At 41.6% G+C, this 16948-nt stretch overlaps 1 protein-coding gene across 1 annotated transcript in view; it reads right to left on the reverse strand.

Moving 5' to 3' along the window:
• The window catches only part of CENPJ (centromere protein J), a 70759-nt gene extending 54258 nt beyond the window's left edge, over positions 1–16501 (reverse strand). The window contains exons 1-3 of the mRNA XM_056561688.1: positions 16237–16501; positions 9757–10225; positions 4225–4348 (exon numbers count right to left, since the gene is read on the reverse strand). Coding sequence (XP_056417663.1) covers positions 4225–4348; positions 9757–10161 — 529 coding nt within the window. The 5' untranslated portion in view covers positions 10162–10225; positions 16237–16501. The remainder of the gene's footprint in view (positions 1–4224; positions 4349–9756; positions 10226–16236) is intronic.
• Positions 16502–16948: the final 447 nt, after the last annotated feature.

Below are 16948 nucleotides of genomic sequence, written 5' to 3' on the forward strand. Positions count from 1 at the left end.
ATGCAGACCTCCTGGTGTCCTATGGCGTGTGACGTCACAGGCAATCGGCAAGATTGTCTGGAAGCTGGATCAGGATAGCACGGCTGACTTGGCGAAGATCTTTGGCTGCAATTTGAAGTGTGTACGGAGTCCTCAGGTAAGTGCGTGCTCAATGGATATCGGTGATGCGGTAAAAAACGTAGTAAAATCTAGACGCATTTCAGGGCAATGGTTTGTCAGAACGGCCCTTTCCTCAGTAGGCATATATGGTTTCTGAAGCTATAAGTCCTTTATATAGTTATCCGGTCACAATCAAATTGATAAGGCAAAGGTGATGCTTTAGGAACAGACTAAACTTAAAATGGATCGCGGAAGGCGATTATACACTTGTAAATCCCGACCTGGAATCATTTAACACACAAATGGCTAAATATATAATTGCGGATTTGATTGCCGCACTGTGTGTATAGGTATATGAATAAAATCATAAAATAAATACAAACAATGCAATATAAAACAAATACAGATAGATACATAGTTAAGTATAGACAGTAACAAAGACAACATAAATTAATAATTCAACCTAAAAAGGTATAATACAATAAAATAGAGAATATATGAATAGTATCAGATTGACATGATTAGAAATTAAAAATACAGGTAAATATAAATTAAAAAAATTAAAATAAAAAAATAAAAAAAAGAGAAAGTACAGATAAATATAAAAATAAAACTAGACTATAACGAAATAAAAAGAAAATGAGAAATTAAAAAATAATTTCTCTTTTTTTCATTTCTCATTTTCTTTTTTCTTTTTATTTCATTATAGTCTAGTTTTATTTTTATCTGTACTTCTTGTCAATCTGGTACTATTCATATAGGGGGAGATTTATCTAAACCTGTCCAGAGGAAAAGTTGCCCAGTTTCCCATAGCAACCAATCAGATCACTGCTTTCATTTTGCAGAGGCCTTGTTTAAAATGAAAGTAGTAAGCTGATTGGTTGCTATGGGCAACTGGGCAACTTTTGCTCTGCACCGGTTTTAATAAATCTCCCCCATAGTCTCTATTGTGTTATACCTTTTAGGTTGAATTATTCATTTATGTTGTCTTCATTGTTACTGTCTATACTACACTATGTATCTATCTGTATTTTTATTATATTGCATTGTTTGTATTTATTTTATGATTTTATTCATATACCTATACACACAGTGCAATAAAATCCGCAATTATATATTTAGCCATTTGTGTTAAAATGATTCCAGGTCGGGATTTACAAGTGTATAATCGCCTTCCGCGATCCATTTTAAGTTTTGTCTGTTCCTAAAGCATCACCTTTGCCTTATCAATTTGATTGTGACCGGATAACTATATAAAGGACTTATAGCTTCAGAAACCATATATGCCTACTGACGAAAGGGCCGTTCTGACAAACCAGTGCCCTGAAACGTGTCTAGGTTTTACAAAAAGTTTTTTACCGCATCACCGATATCCATTGAGCACACACTTACCTGAGGACTTGGTACCAACTTCAAATTGCAGCCAAAGATCTTCGCCAAGTCAACCGTGCTATCCTGATCCAGCTTCCACACAATCTTGCCGATTGCCTGTGACGTCACACACGATAGGACACCAAGAGGTCTGCATCCAGAGGCCGCCTAATACCATCTAATAGCGAGCATCTTGGGAGCGGCATCAATTCCAACTTGGTCTGTGGCAGGCAGACCGCCGCGGTAACGCACGCCAGCGTTGTATACCATCCAAGCATTGCGGACCTCACCATCTGTCCATAGGCGACTACTGCTGAGGATATCAGGTTGGTAACTATATTCTCATTTACCATCTTTCATTTGCTACATCGGAGCCCTATCTTATCTACGGGGCATTACATTACCGTCTGGACTATAAGATACCGGATTATCAAAAAATCCACTAATACAACTTTCTATAGCAGTGCAAGTTATCGGTGTATATTATTATGATATAACATATGCTCTTATATTACCTCTGCACAAGGGCCCTGTGCTATGAAGTTTATTTGCACTTATTGTATTTTAATAACATTTTATATTATTTTGTAGTATCATAACTGAATCACGATCTTAATTTATATCAATTCAGTTTGGTCATTCATTCATTCATCAGGTATCTGATACTAGTCTTGAGGGGTGGGTTTTTGTATACATAACAAATATTAACTGAATGTCAGGACAGGACAATGCCCCAAACTTGGCACTGGGCTTAAAGGGGTACTCCACCGTAAAAAAATCTTATCCCTTATCCAAAGGATATGGGATAAGATGTCTAATCGTGGGGGTCCTGCCGCTGGGGACCCCTGCGATCTCCACTGCGGCACCCCAGTCATCTAGTGCACGGAGCGAACTCTGCTCTGGCAAGCAAACCCGCCACAACCCCTTCCGTAGTAGCCGTCACGCCCCCTCCCATAGACATGAATGGAGGGGGCTCGGCATGACGTCACGAACACAGAAGCTCCAAGTGATCTCCACTGATGGCCCTGAAATTGCGGGGGGTCCCCAGCGGCAGGACCACCAATTTATATATTTTGCTGTTTTACTATATTTAATTTTTTATATATATATATATATATATATATATATATATATATATATATATATATATAGAACAATTAGTAGCGCAAAGGGAACCTTTTAAATTATTTTATTGTATAAACATAACACTCGTGGTAGTGATTCAAATCTGTATTAGCCACCATACACTACTTATATTGCCGCATCAGACGGCCGTCATCAGTGCCGCATCTAAAAAGGATACAGGAGGAGTAAAAAAAGCTGAAAACAAGTCCCGGAAGAATCGCAAGAGGAAACGCGTCGGACCGGCAATTACCTATAAAGAGGCTCCCATCCGAAAGAAACTAGAAGCACCAACTACTTGAGAAGCCGAAAAAGAGATAAGTGCAATAAGTGCTATGTGTATTAAGGAATATGTGCAATAAGTGTGTGCAATAATTCAAATAGACATAATCAAAATGTGCAATATGCATCGTTCTATGTGCAAATATCCAAAAGACTGTGACATATTTTGCCACTAACAGATGGACATTAAGCTGCTATAGAGGCACATAATCGAAATACCTCTATGAATAATAAAAGCACATCCAATACTTCTGTTAACATATGCACATAACCAGTACGGTTACCACACATGGACAATCAAGGTGTGTGGGAGGCACGTACAGAAGACAGAGGTCACAAATGTACTAGCGCACCTTGAATAATAAGTAGAAAACGCACACTCTCATATGAACTTTAAAAACGCACTAATGAACATTGTGGCCTAAAGGAACATATGGACTACAACTTGTGATACATCTCTACTAATGGATGCGGCAATATAAGTAGTGTATGGTGGCTAATACAGATTTTAATCACTACCACGAGTGTTATGTTTATACAATAAAATAATTTAAAAGGTTCCCTTTGCACTACTAATTGTTCTACACATCATTGGGAGACCTAACAATATACGGTACGGACAAGTACCTCAGTGGATTACGTATGTATATATATAAATATAATAATATATATAATAATATATATAATATATTATAATATATATATATAATATATATATATATATATATATACACACACACACACACACACACACTTGAGCCCTAAATTTAATTAACTGCCTTGTTAACTTTATTTTGCAGGTCAGTATGATTACAGTGAACACCAATTTATATATTTTGCTGTTTTACTATATTTAAAAAAAATAAATAAATACACACTTGATCCCCAAAATTAATTATTTTTCCTTATGTGCTATGGCAACCAATTGGCACCCCGCACTTTCTTTCTAGGGGTGCCAACAGGAGATCTGACAGGAACAGCCCTTGTCAAATAACTACCTATTGCTATTAACTGCAGCATCTAGAGGGTTAAATCACTGGTATCAGAGTGATCCCAGATGCCAGTCACTGAGGCCAGGGCTCGCCCCTTGACTAATGGTTTAGGTAGCATGAAAGTGATGACAGGTTCCTTTAAGGCCCCCCCCAGCAAAATTCACAGCAGTTGTTTTTTGTGGCCCATCCAGCACGTGATCAAGCCGTCAACAGTGGAGGGTTGGATTGTGTAATAGGGCCCTTAATGTACAAAGCAGACTTTATAGGAGGGGGCAGCAGAGAATGTCTATGAAATACATCCATAACTGAAGCTATTTTATATGAACAATCCCTTTAAAAACAAGGGGATAATACACACCTGTGTATGCCGGCTGCCGCGTCACCAGATTTAGCAGCTGTTTCTGCTCTTCCATGAGCTTGTTTAGCTGTTCCATCTGCTTCTGCTTTAGTTGCTCTTGTTTCTGCTGCTGTATTTCTTTAAGCTACAAAGCAAACAAACAATGTAATATGAATGTCAGGCTTACCAAAGCATTGCATAATTCTGACGGCTGACAAGATGGATAGGCTAAAAAACAAGAGCCACAGTTGACACCGTGTACCAAATGACTGTGTTTGTGGTATTGCAAAGAGACAATAAGCCAGTGTATGGCATATAAAAAGGTAAATTAAAGGGGTACTCCGGTGCTAAGACATCTTATCCCCTATCCAAAGGATAGGGAATAAGGATCCCTGATCGCGGGGGTCCCGCCGCTGGGGACCCCCGTGATCTTCCACGCCGCACCCCATTAGAATCAGTCCCCGGAGCGTGTTCGCTCCGGGTCTGATTACTGGCGATCACGGGGTTGGAGCATAGTGAAGACACAGTTCCGCCCCTGTGTGACATAACGCTCTGCCCCCTCAATGCAAGCCTATGGGAGGGGGCTGAGGGGGCAGAGCGTGACGTCACACGGGGGCGGAGTCGTGACGTCATTATGCTCTGTCCTCATGGTCGAGATGGACTCAGCCTGAGGACCTCCAGCGGTTCCGGAAGCCGCTAAGGGTGGGTTCTGAATGGTAGATCCCGGGGGTCCCCAGCGGCGGGACCCCCCGCTATCTGACATCTTATCCCCTATCCTTTGGATAGGGGATAAGATGTCTAGGGGCGGAGTACCCCTTTAATATAGCACATTAATATGCTCTATTAATTTACTTTTTTTATATGCCAAATCTTTGACCTACACAGGTTGGATACCTGTTTATTCTATCTGTATAACCATTCTATATATGCATCAATTAGGATAGCAACACCATATACTAAAGAGCATCTGCAAGGGCCCTATAGATGGCTCTCACCTATTTGGAATATATCCTTTTTTTACTATAATAAATGTAAATTTATATATATATATATATATATATATATATATATATATATATATATATACACACACACATACACTATATATTTAATTAATATATATATATATATATATATATATATATTAATTAAATATATAGTGTATGTGTGTGTGTGTATATATATATATATATATATATATATATATATATATATACACACACACACATACACTATATATTTAATTAATATATATATATATATATATATATATATATATATATATATATTTATTTTTATTTATTTATTTATTTATTTTTTTAACAGCCAGAAGTGGCTCCAGCAAGCATAAATTCTTCCTTTAAATTTCTCACTCCCTTTGTTTACACTCTTCGGCTATGCTCACACATTAGAATTTCCGTGCGGAGCTCCCACATTTCGCTGCAATTATTTCAATGGGATTCTACTGAATAAATATGGCTATTTTTTTTTTGCAGAGTCCGCACGGGAACGCATTGCCATCTGTGATGGTGCATTTCCGAGCAGTGCTAGTGCCGGCATGTTCTGCCGTCTGTGGAATGTCCGCACAGAAATTTTCTTTGCAGACATTCCACCATGTGAACATAGCTTTAGTTTTGGTTTAAGGCAACACCAGAATCAGTTGGCGCTAGGACATGTGCCTTCTCCATTGACAGTTAGGGCCTATGCACACTGGAGGCATTTCACTCGGAATTTCTCTAGTGTACATGGGCCTTAGCTGTTGTGTTTGTTCACAGATTGTCTAGAACAGTGTTTCCCAACAAGCATGCCTCCAGCTGTTGCAAAACTACAACTTCCAGCATGCCCGGACAGCCAACGGCTGTCCGGGCATGCTGGGAGTTGTAGTTTTGCAACAGCTGGAGGCACCCTGGTTGGGAAACACTGGTTTAAAACAATGTCTGAACCCAAAAATCTATCATTTATCTAAAATGTGATTGTCGGATTAGTAGCGGTTGTACCTTGTATTACAGTTCATATTATTAAAAACAATAGCGCCATTGCCACTTCAATCAACTGATCATGGGAGTCTGACCAGGATATTTTTTTATTTTTTATTATTATTAATTATTATTATTACTATTATAATTTTTTAATTTATTTATTTTTTATTTTTTTGGGTTTCATAAACTTGCAGGTAAGGTATGGTGCTCCTCCAAAAACCACAGCCCATCAATGTGCGTAGTTGTTGCATTAACAGAAAAAGTTTAGTGCCAGGTTGAGAAACACTCCTTAGGCACTTCACATTGAGCAAACGTAAGAAGAATCAAACCGTCAATAGGTTTTACAATGGGTGACCTCCTGCGCACATTATCACACATGACTGCACAATGAATAGAGTTAAGAGTTAAGACTTAAAAAAAATAAGTAAATAAAAAAATCACCCTTTTATTTTTTTTATTTTTTATCAACTGGCTCCAGAAAGTTAAACAGATTTGTAAATTACTTCTATTAAAAAAAATCTTAATCCTTCCAATAATTATCAGCTGCAGAAGTTGAGTTGTTCTTTTCTGTCTGGCAACAGTGCTCTCTGCTGACATCTCTGCTTCTCTCGGGAACTGCACAGAGTAGAAGAGGTTTGCTATGGGGATTTGCTTCTACTCTGGACAGTTTCCGAGACACGTGTCATCAGAGAGCACTTAGACAGAAAAGAACAACTCAACTTCAGCAGCTCGTAAGTACTGAAAGGATTAGGATTTTTTAATAAAAGTAATTTAGAAATCTGTTTAACTTTCTGGAGCCAGTTGGTATTTAAAAATATGTTTTTTTCCTGGATAACCCCTTTAAATTGAAAGGGGTTGTCCAGTATTCGATGGCTTTTATGCCAGAAACCACACCCCACTTGTCCTTGAGCAGTTTTTGGTATTGCGCTTGCCCACCCCCACCCTACTCAGCTGCAATACCAAACAACTCATAGACAAGTGTCACACTATTTCAAGTTCCTTTTTAAAGGGGGATTCCGGTCGAACTGGTGCCGGAAAGTTAAATAGATTTGTAAATTACTTCTATTAAAAAAATCTTTACCCTTCCAGTACTTTTTAGCAGATGTATGCTACAGAGGAAATTCTATTCTTTTTGAATTTCTTTCTGGTCTTTTACACAGTGCTCTCTGCTGACATGTGTCTGTGTCAGGAACTGTCCGGAGCAGCGTAGGTTTGCAGTGGGGATTTTCTCCTGCTCTGGACAGTTCCTGATACGGTCATCAGGTGTCAGCAGAGAGCACTGTGGACAAGACAAAAAAGAAATTAAAAAAGAAAATCATTTTCTCTATAGCATACTGCTCCTCCCCGGAGCGCTCACAGCGTTCTCTTATTCTCTTATTCACAGCGCCCCGGTCAGACCTGCCGACCGGGTGCGCTGCGATAATACTCCCAGTCGGGATGCGATTCGCGATGCGGGGCGCGCCCGCTCGCGATGCGCATCTCGATTCCCTTACCAGACCCGTTCCCCGTCTGTGCTGTCCCGGCGCGCGTGGCCGCGCGCGCGCACCGGGTCTTTGCGATTTAAAGGGCCGGTGCGCCACTGATTGGCGCAGCAGGTTTTAATCAGTACCTTCACCTGTGCACTCCCTACTTATACCTCACTTCCCCTGCACTCCCTCGCCGGATCTTGTTGCCATTGAAAGCGTTTCCTTGTGTGTTCCTAACCTGTGTTCCAGACCTCCTGCCGTTGCCCCTGACTACGATCCTTGCTGCCTGCCCTGACCTTCTGCTACGTCCGACCTTGCTCTTGCCTTATCCCTTGTACCACACCTATCTCAGCAGTCAGAGAGGTTGAGCCGTTGCCGGTGGATACGACCTGGTTGCTACCGCCGCTGCAAGACCATCCCGCTTTGCGGCGGGCTCTGGTGAATACCAGTAGCAACTTAGAACCGGTCCACCGACACGGTCCACGCCAATCCCTCTCTGGCACAGAGGATCCACCTCCAGCCAGCCGAATCGTGACACATACAGCTGCTAAAAAGTACTGGAAGGGTTAAGATTTTTTTTTTTAATAGAAGTAATTTACAAATCTCATCAGGGCTGTGGAGTCGGAGTCGAGGAGTCCGACGAAATTTTGGGTACCTGGAGTCGGCAAACAATGCACCGACTCCGACTCAGACTCCAACTAAATTTAGATTGGAATAAAAAAAAAAAAAGCAAGTTTAAATGTCCCAATTCACAAAAAGTTATAATTAATGAATTCTCTACTATAAGAATAAAGACCAATGCATGCAGTGCCTCATGTAACCGCAAAACGAACACATTAAGTGACTGTGATGAAGCATGCTTTTCATGTGCTTTACTATATGGCACACAACGCACAATTAGGAGCGGCAATACTTATACTTTCCATAATGTTGTGTTCTGCTGTTACAGGGAACCCATGGGTAACCTAGCCTCTCACTGATAAGGGATTAAGTAAATATGTTTTTTGCAGGACTAGAGACACTTGCATAAGTGAAGGGAATGGAGGGTCAATAGTTCAAGACTGAAGCTGTAAACCATTGGAAAAACTGCTGCCATACAGCTAAGGCTATAAAAACTTGTAAACTCGATTGTTAGCTTAAAGGGGTACTCTGCCCCTAGACATCACGAGGGGCGGAGCCGTGATGTAGTGACTCTCCGGCCCCTGTATCGCCCTTCATTACGTACAGAGCGAACTCGCTCTGTGCAGTAATGATAGCGCGGTGCCGCATCGGCGATCCCGGGGGTCCCTAGCAGCGGGACCCCGGCGATCTGACATCTTATCCCCTATCCTTTGGAAATGATCCACTACTGTATTCACGCTACATGGTGTAAAATTACCGGGTTTTAGTAATGTCCCCTTGCAACCGCTGGAGGTGCCAATAATGGTGCTTCAACGCTCGCAGTAAACAGGTGAGTCACGTCCAAACAATGAAGGTAGAAAAAGTGGAGCACTCACCACATCAGGCTTCTTGTTGCGATTAAACTTTATTCATGTAGTCTTCAGGGGTGTGCGGACGGGGGTGCAGGGGTGCCTGACGAAGCGATTCGGCACCAAACGGGCCGTCACCGAGAGGGCACGCCCACCCGCACACCCCTGCTTGTATCTGCTGAAGATTACATGAATAAAGTTTAATCGCAACAAGAAGCCTGATGTGGTGAGTGCTCCGCTTTTTCTACCTTCATTGTTTGGGAATTTACAAATCTGTTTAACTTTCTGGCACCAGTTGATTTAAAAAAAAAAAAAAAATCCACTGGAGTACCCCTTTAACCCTGGATGTACATCCACTGTTGCTCCGGTGGCAGGATCTCGTTTTTAAAAAATTTCCGGCCAATTTCAGTGCCTGAGACTATTGCGATCTGGAAACAGATTTGCCAGAAATCCCATAGACTTGCATGGGACTTTTGGCAAATATGTATACAGATCATAATACATTAGGGAAAATTCTTAGACTGTGACGTTGCCCGGGAATTTTAATATATTCTGTAGCTGGAGCAAAGCTGGATGAACTCTTTAAAGTAAACAGCAATAGGAATCACTATACCAATGATAAATCCATGTCTGCTTTACCTGTTCAAGTTTTTTTAATAGTGGATCATTGAGTTCTTCTCTTAAAACCTCCTCCTGTCTGAGTAGTAGTCTGCTGTGTGGTCGACTCCTGCTCCCTTCCCAGTCAGGGTCTTTATGTAATGACACATGTCCTGCATGGTCCTGCTTATGGTGTAGTGGTTTATTGCCAGGATTTTGGGTTTCAAAAGAGTCCTCACTTAATAGGCTACTGCTGCCAGAGAAGGGCGTGGGAACCCGCATTCCGGAGAGGGCACTGGGTGGCCTCAGCGTCTGCACGTCTCCACCCGATTCCAGGTTGGGGAAAGCAGAATTGACAATGACTCCAGCGCGTGTAATGTTCGACATGTACTGCGCCATTAACTCAGGTTCACTGCTGAGATCAGGAGAAGAAATCATCTCTGGCATATTCTTCTGGTTATTAGAGCTCTACAGAAACTGCAGGGTTAATTCCATATTGATGTGGTGGACACTGAAATAAAAGAAGATATATCAGTACAGCTGTGTGCTATAAGGCGTATTTTGAGGCTCCTTTTAAGCCTCAAAAAGAAGGCCTTCGTTTTTAGATTTAAAACTATCAAATAAAATAGGGGAGGAAACTGCCACCTTTAGTGATGTAAAACTGATGTGTTTTTTTCATTAAAAAAAAAATAAAAAATTGATATAGAATATATATATTATACATAGATAGGTATAGATATATATGTACCCAACTGTTAAAGGGGTACTCCGCTGCTCAGTGTTTGGAATAAACTGTTCCGAAAACTGGACCCGGGAGCTCATAAAGTCATAGCCCGCGTCCTCATTATGTCACGCTCCGCCCCCTCAATGCAAGACTATGGGAGGAGGCGGCTGTCACGCCCCCTTCCCATAGACTTGCATTGAGGGGGCGGAGCGTGACACCATTAGGGGGTCGGGGCTATGGCATCACGAGCTCCCGGCGCCAACTCCAGCATTCAGAACAATTTGTTCCAAATGCTGAGCAGCGGAGTACCCCTTTAAGAAGTTTACAAAAATGAGAGAAAAAAAATTGGCCAAGCGGGAAATGGAATGAAATAACCAAAAGAACCAATACTCACCTGATGAATCCCTTGTCATCCCAATGCCGCCACTCCAGTGGTCCCTGCTGCAAATGGCTGTGTGGCAGCGATGACATGCCTGTATACCCCCATAACTGTAGCAGCCAATAACTTGGCCCCATGTTCATGTGGGTATATGGCCATACCATCGATGCAGCACAGTAAAACACTGGGGGATTCATCAGATAATGGGGCTTTTTGTATGGCACCTCCCCATAACCTATTGCCCAAATGTTTTACACTTTTACAGAAGAGATGCCAAATTAATTTCTGTTTGACAAATAAATTAACAAATCACAGCTTTGGGTATTGGGAGTAGGGGATCCGCCAGTGGTGGAAACATTGGGGAAAATGTATAAGTGTTTTGGTTGTGTGGGGTTTGCTGAAAAGTTTTGTAAAAACAAACAATTGCACAAAAAAGAAAAAAACATTTGACACCATTTTTCTAGTGTAAACATTGATAAATTCACCTGATTGTTCAGGAGATCTCCCTTTGTAATAATAATTAGCCAGTACAAGGTAGCAGCCATCTGTACCTACCTGGGGACTACAAACCATACTGAACAAATACTCTGCAAGCTACTCCTCAAGAAAAGAAAAAGTTTAAAGGGAGCCGGTCATGGTAAACAAGTGGTCTGAACCTTCAGCACCATGTTAGGCTACATTCACACTATGGAAATTCCACTCTAAATTTCCAAAAGGAAGTTCCTAACGGAATCCGCTCCAGCAGTCTCCCATTGATTTCAATGCAATTCCGCTGCTTAGTTCACACGTAAGAAGTTCCGTAGCGCAACTTTCGTCAAGGACATATTTGTTCCTTCATTGGAATCTGCCCAGAACCTTAAAGGGGTAATCCGCTGGAATTATTATTATTTTTTTTTTTTATCAATTGGTGCCAGAAAGTTAAAGCGTACCTGTCATAGTGCAAAAAAAAAGAAAAAAAAGTGATATGTTACTCAGGACCCATTCCTGATCATGTGCATATAATTCTTATGTGTCTCGGACCTATATATCCAGAGATATAAGCATTTATCTGCTGGTGAGTTACTTTTTCATTGTGCAGGCTGGAGGGGGCGTGTCAGTCTGTCTCCCTCACAGGAGCAAGCCTGTGCAGTCAGCCAATCAGTACTCTCTACTCTGTAACCCTTTCCTCTCTGGTTTTATTCTGTGTCATGTGTCAGGAAGATACTTGGAGCTTGCCTGCAGTAATCAGAAGACATTATGGTGAATTCAAAACAGGATAAAATGTATAAATATAAGAAGAGATCTTTATAAAATTAGTGCAAGGATTTTTTTTTAGATAAAAATACAGCATTTTTATGAATACATGTTCTATCTGTTTTATCTTCTCCTAGTAAAGCTGGATGCTAATCAGCATAGCTGTCACTATGTGTGTCATTCAATACAGATTCCTGAATGTCTGATCAACTTCTTTGTCATTCAGGAGTCCGAGAAAGCTTTGACTATTTCAGCATGCTGGGAGTTGTAGTTTAGTAACAACTGAAGCTGCAATGTTTGTAAAGAACTGTGTTAGAGCAGTGTTGCCTCCAGCTGTTGTAAAACTACAGCTCCCAGCATGTCCACACATCCTTTATCTGTAGTTTTGCATACACAATAGAAATCTCCTATACTGGATACCGGTATGCTTTATGGCCGGTATCCAGTATGCTGTAAAATCTAGACTAGTCTGTCTGGCTAAAAGACAGGCGACCCCTAGTGGTGGCTATTTTGAGCTTGAATTTCAGGTTAAAAATGTACATTTTTTTTTTTTTAACAGGTGTATATTGTGAAATGTCATTATAATGAGTCCTGCAATTTATGAAAAGTTTTTAACAATGACAGTGCCTCTTTAAACAGATTTGTAAATTCCTTCTATTTAAAAATCGTAATCTTTCCAGTACTTATCAGCTGCTGTATGCTACAGAGGAAGTTCTTTTATTTTTGAATTTCCTTTCTTCCTGAGCACAGTGCTCTCTGCTGACACCACTGTCCATTTTAGGAACTGTCCAGAGCATGAGCAAATCCCCACAGCAAAACTATTTTGCTCTGGACAGTTCCTGACATGGACAGAGGTGTCAGCAGAGAGCACTGTGGTCAGGCAGAAAGGAAATAAAAAAAAAAAAAGAAAAGAACTTCCCGTGTAGTATACAGCAGCTGATAAGTACTGGAAGGATTAAGATTTTTAAATAGAAGTGATTTACAAATCTTTTAACTTTCTGGCACCAATTGATTTAAAAAAAATTTGTTTTCCAGCAGAGTACCTCTTCAATATCTGTGGAGACATTAAGTGCCAATCCTAATGGAGGCTGCTGCACGCAGAATAAATCCGCCTGGAATCTCATAGTGGAAAATCTGAATGTGAACATTCCCTTACAGAGCAGGAGGAGCTGATTATCATTTATCTAAATCTTTGTACAGTCTGTGCATTGGAGTCCAGTGGGCGGTCCTATTCAGTGATTGACAGCCTTCCATGTAGAAGTGTGCATATACAGATGTCAGTCTCTAAATAGGCCCGCCCACTGGACTCCAAAGCCCAGACTGAACAGACATTTAGATGAATGAAGTTACAACTTATCTGAAACTTTCCCCTAAAACTATATATTAATCTTCTCAGTTCTTCCTGCTCCTGATAATATTTTTAAAAGGTTCCCGTTAAACCGATTGACCCGTCCATACTATAGGATTCCGCCTGCAGCTGCTTCCCATTTCAATGGGAATCTGCTGCACAGTTCACACAACAAACGTTCTGTAGCGGCACTTCCAGTGAGGTAACGGATTCCGAACACGCTCATTCTTTTGGTGGAATCTGCCCAGAAAAAAACCCATTTAGTCAATGGGAGTTTGATTTCGGACACTTATTTCCACTGTAAAATTCCACACGCAATAAGCGCCAATTTCTTCAGTGTGCACAAGCGTTCCAACCAACCCATCAGGAACGCACAGGCCAGAACCGATCGTTGTGGTAACCAAGTTGTAACACATAAGCGCATTTAAAGAGACAGAGGCACAACGGAGAGTTGGAGAGAATTGTTGCAATTCAGGTTCTAAGAAGATGACGTCCATTATACTTTAGACAGAGGAGCAAGCGACATTTATTATGTTGCCCTGACATCTGCAATAACTGTATACGGCAGGGTTTCTCAAACAAGGTGTCTCCAGCTGTTGCAAAACTACAACTCCCAGCATGCCCGGACATCCAAAGGCTGTCCGGGCATGCTGGGAGTTGTAGTTTTGCAACAGCTGGAGGCACACTGGTTGAGAAAAACTAGCATAGGAAATGTCCACCCAGGAAAACTGTCATCTACATACACTAGGACGGTGATCTATAACCTGGTGCAAAACTACAACTCCCAGCAGCCAAAGACTGTCCGTGTACGCTGGGAGATATACATTTGCAACAGCTGGAGAGCCACATGTTTGGGATCACGTCTCAAGTAGAACATTTATGCACAGGTTATCCCCACTGATCCTGCATATAAAAGAAGACCTAGCTGGACATAGCACAACCATTTAAAAATCCTAAACTCTTCCAGTACTTCTCAGCTGCTGTATGCTCCAGAGGAAGCTGTGTAGTTCTTTCCTGTCTGACCACACAGTGCTCTCTGCTGCCATCTCTGTCCGTGTCAGGAACAGTCCAGAAAATGAGCAAAACCCCCATAGTAAAAGCTTTCTTTCTTTGGACAGTTCCTGACAAGGACAGAGAGGAAAGAACTACACAACTTCCTCTGGAGCATACAGCAGCTGATAAGTACTGGAAGGATTAAGATTTTCTATTATTTTAAAATAGAAGTTATTAACAAATATGTTTGCTTAACTTTCTGGCACCAGTTCATTTGAAAATATATTTTATTTTCCTTCGGAGTACCCTTTTAAATTGAACTTAGTCAAGTTGTAATACCCCACCCAATCTTAGAGCAGGTGTGGTGCTGTTTTTATATTCCTGGATAAACTTTATAACTTATAAAAATCGTTTCATGGAATATTTAAATTACCCGCAACTAGTCATAATAGTCATTGTAATCGTGACTGTTGGGGGCAAGACTGAGGCACACCCCGATCCCAGCGAGCGAGTGCCAAAATCTCTGCGTGCCCAGCAGCAGGAGGCTCGTCAGTGTAAGGATCATCACAGAATACCGCAAGATTTCCAAAATAGCTTGCCGAGATCAGGGCATCCCCGCGCTGTCAATTGCGCCCCCAACAGTTGTGATGACAGCGCAGAACACTGCGACCAGGGGCGTAGCTATAGAGGTTGCAGTTGCACCGGGGCCCTAGTGCATAAGAGGGCCCCAAAGCACTCCTGCCCCATAAGAGAACAAGTATTTTAATTGACATACGGGGCCCTGTTGCAGATTTTTGCATCGGGGTCCGGAAGCTACAATTTACGCTTCTGACTGCGACCACTCACATGACTATTTGCGGGTAATTAAAATATTGCGCGCAACAATTTTTAAAGTTCAATTTTTTTATACGGCTGAGTTCACACCACATTTTTTGCAATACAGTTCCGGTATCAGGTTTTTTGATTTTTTTTAAAAACGGATTCCTCAAAACGTGTGTACAAATTTTTATCTGTATAAGGTTTGAAAAATGATGTCCGGTTGCATCCGTTTTTTTAAGAAAAGAAAAAAACGTATACGTTTGTAACTTTTCACTCCATTAAGAATAAAGTTTCTCTTGTTTGAAAAAAAAGCTTTGCTAAATCAATAACCGTATGGTGAAAACCGGATGGAATCCTACGGACATACGGTTCTATATGGTTCCCATTGACTCCCATGTTAAAAAAAAAAAAAAAACGTATACGGTTTAATACGGTTTTTCACCCAGACCAAAAACCGTGGTAGGACGCAGTTTTCTGTCCGGAAGACAAAAAAGTATGGTTTGAAAAACGGAGACAACCATATACATTATGGTGCATACAGTTTTGAATGGGAAGTCTATGGGCACAGTTTTCTGTACAGTTGCATACGTTTTGTTTTTTTTATGAAACCGTATAGCAAAATCGTGGCGTGAACCCACCCTACCAATAATGGTAGGAAATATTATACTGCATGCTATATATATAGGCTGAAAACAAGTGACAGGTTCCCTTTAAATAGTGTCAACCACTGTGCATACTATGCAAAATATATTTAAAAAAAAAAATAAAAAAAAACATTTTTTAAATGTCAGAAATATAGAGACAGCTATAGGTTCTTCCATCCTAAACTGAGACGATATGACAAGCAGCATGCATAGTTATAGCAGCAATAACAGACATAGCAACAACACAAACAACTTATCAGGGAAGAAGCAACAAGCACAAAACTTCAGTGACATAGTTATCCCCTCATATAAAGAGAAGGTAGTGCCCCATTTAATGCCCCAGTCTGTGCCCCATTTAATGCCCCGGTCTGTGCCCCATTACCTGCTCTCCCGGAGCTGCAGTCACCCAGGAGCCAAACGACTCAAACAAATATTAAAGCCCCGGCTGCTCCGCTCCTGCCAAGCCCTCTGCAAACAAAGCTGTCCCGGCCGCCGGAGCGCGGAGCACTACGGGAAACGTAGTTCTTTCTCCTGTCTCGATCGCGCAACACTGCAGCGAAAGAGACTACGTTTCCCAGCAACCCTTTCGCAAAGTACGTTGGCCGCCGCAAAGGCTGTCGGGTGTAGTGAGCGGCGGGAGCCGGGGAAGCTGTGGCGCACTGGGCTTATCAGGGCTGCGGGTTTTACACGTTACCTGTGTGAGGGCAAACAAACCGCACGGGGAGGTGTGAACAGGCGCCATGGGGCTAGGGGAGGGCGGGTTGTATATATATATATATATGTGTGTTTAGCGGGGCATCACTAGGTGTGCACAGCAGTGTTTTCCAGATAGTGTGTCTCCAGCTGTTGCAAAACTACAACTACCAGCATGCTGGTAGTTGTAGCTTTGCAACAGCTGGAGGCACACTGTTTGAGAAACACTGCTGTGCAGTAGAGTTCCTAGAGAAGTCATAGCCATAGAAGGAAGTAAAGGACATTGTGGGTTCATAGGGGGGAGATGAGGACACTGTGGGTCCATAGGGGGGAGATGAGGACACTGTGGGTCCATAGAGGGTAGAGGAGGACACTGTGGGTCCATAGAGGGGAGAGGAGGA

This window comes from Hyla sarda, chromosome 2 (assembly GCF_029499605.1).
Source record: "Hyla sarda isolate aHylSar1 chromosome 2, aHylSar1.hap1, whole genome shotgun sequence".
Classification (NCBI taxonomy): domain Eukaryota; kingdom Metazoa; phylum Chordata; class Amphibia; order Anura; family Hylidae; genus Hyla; species Hyla sarda.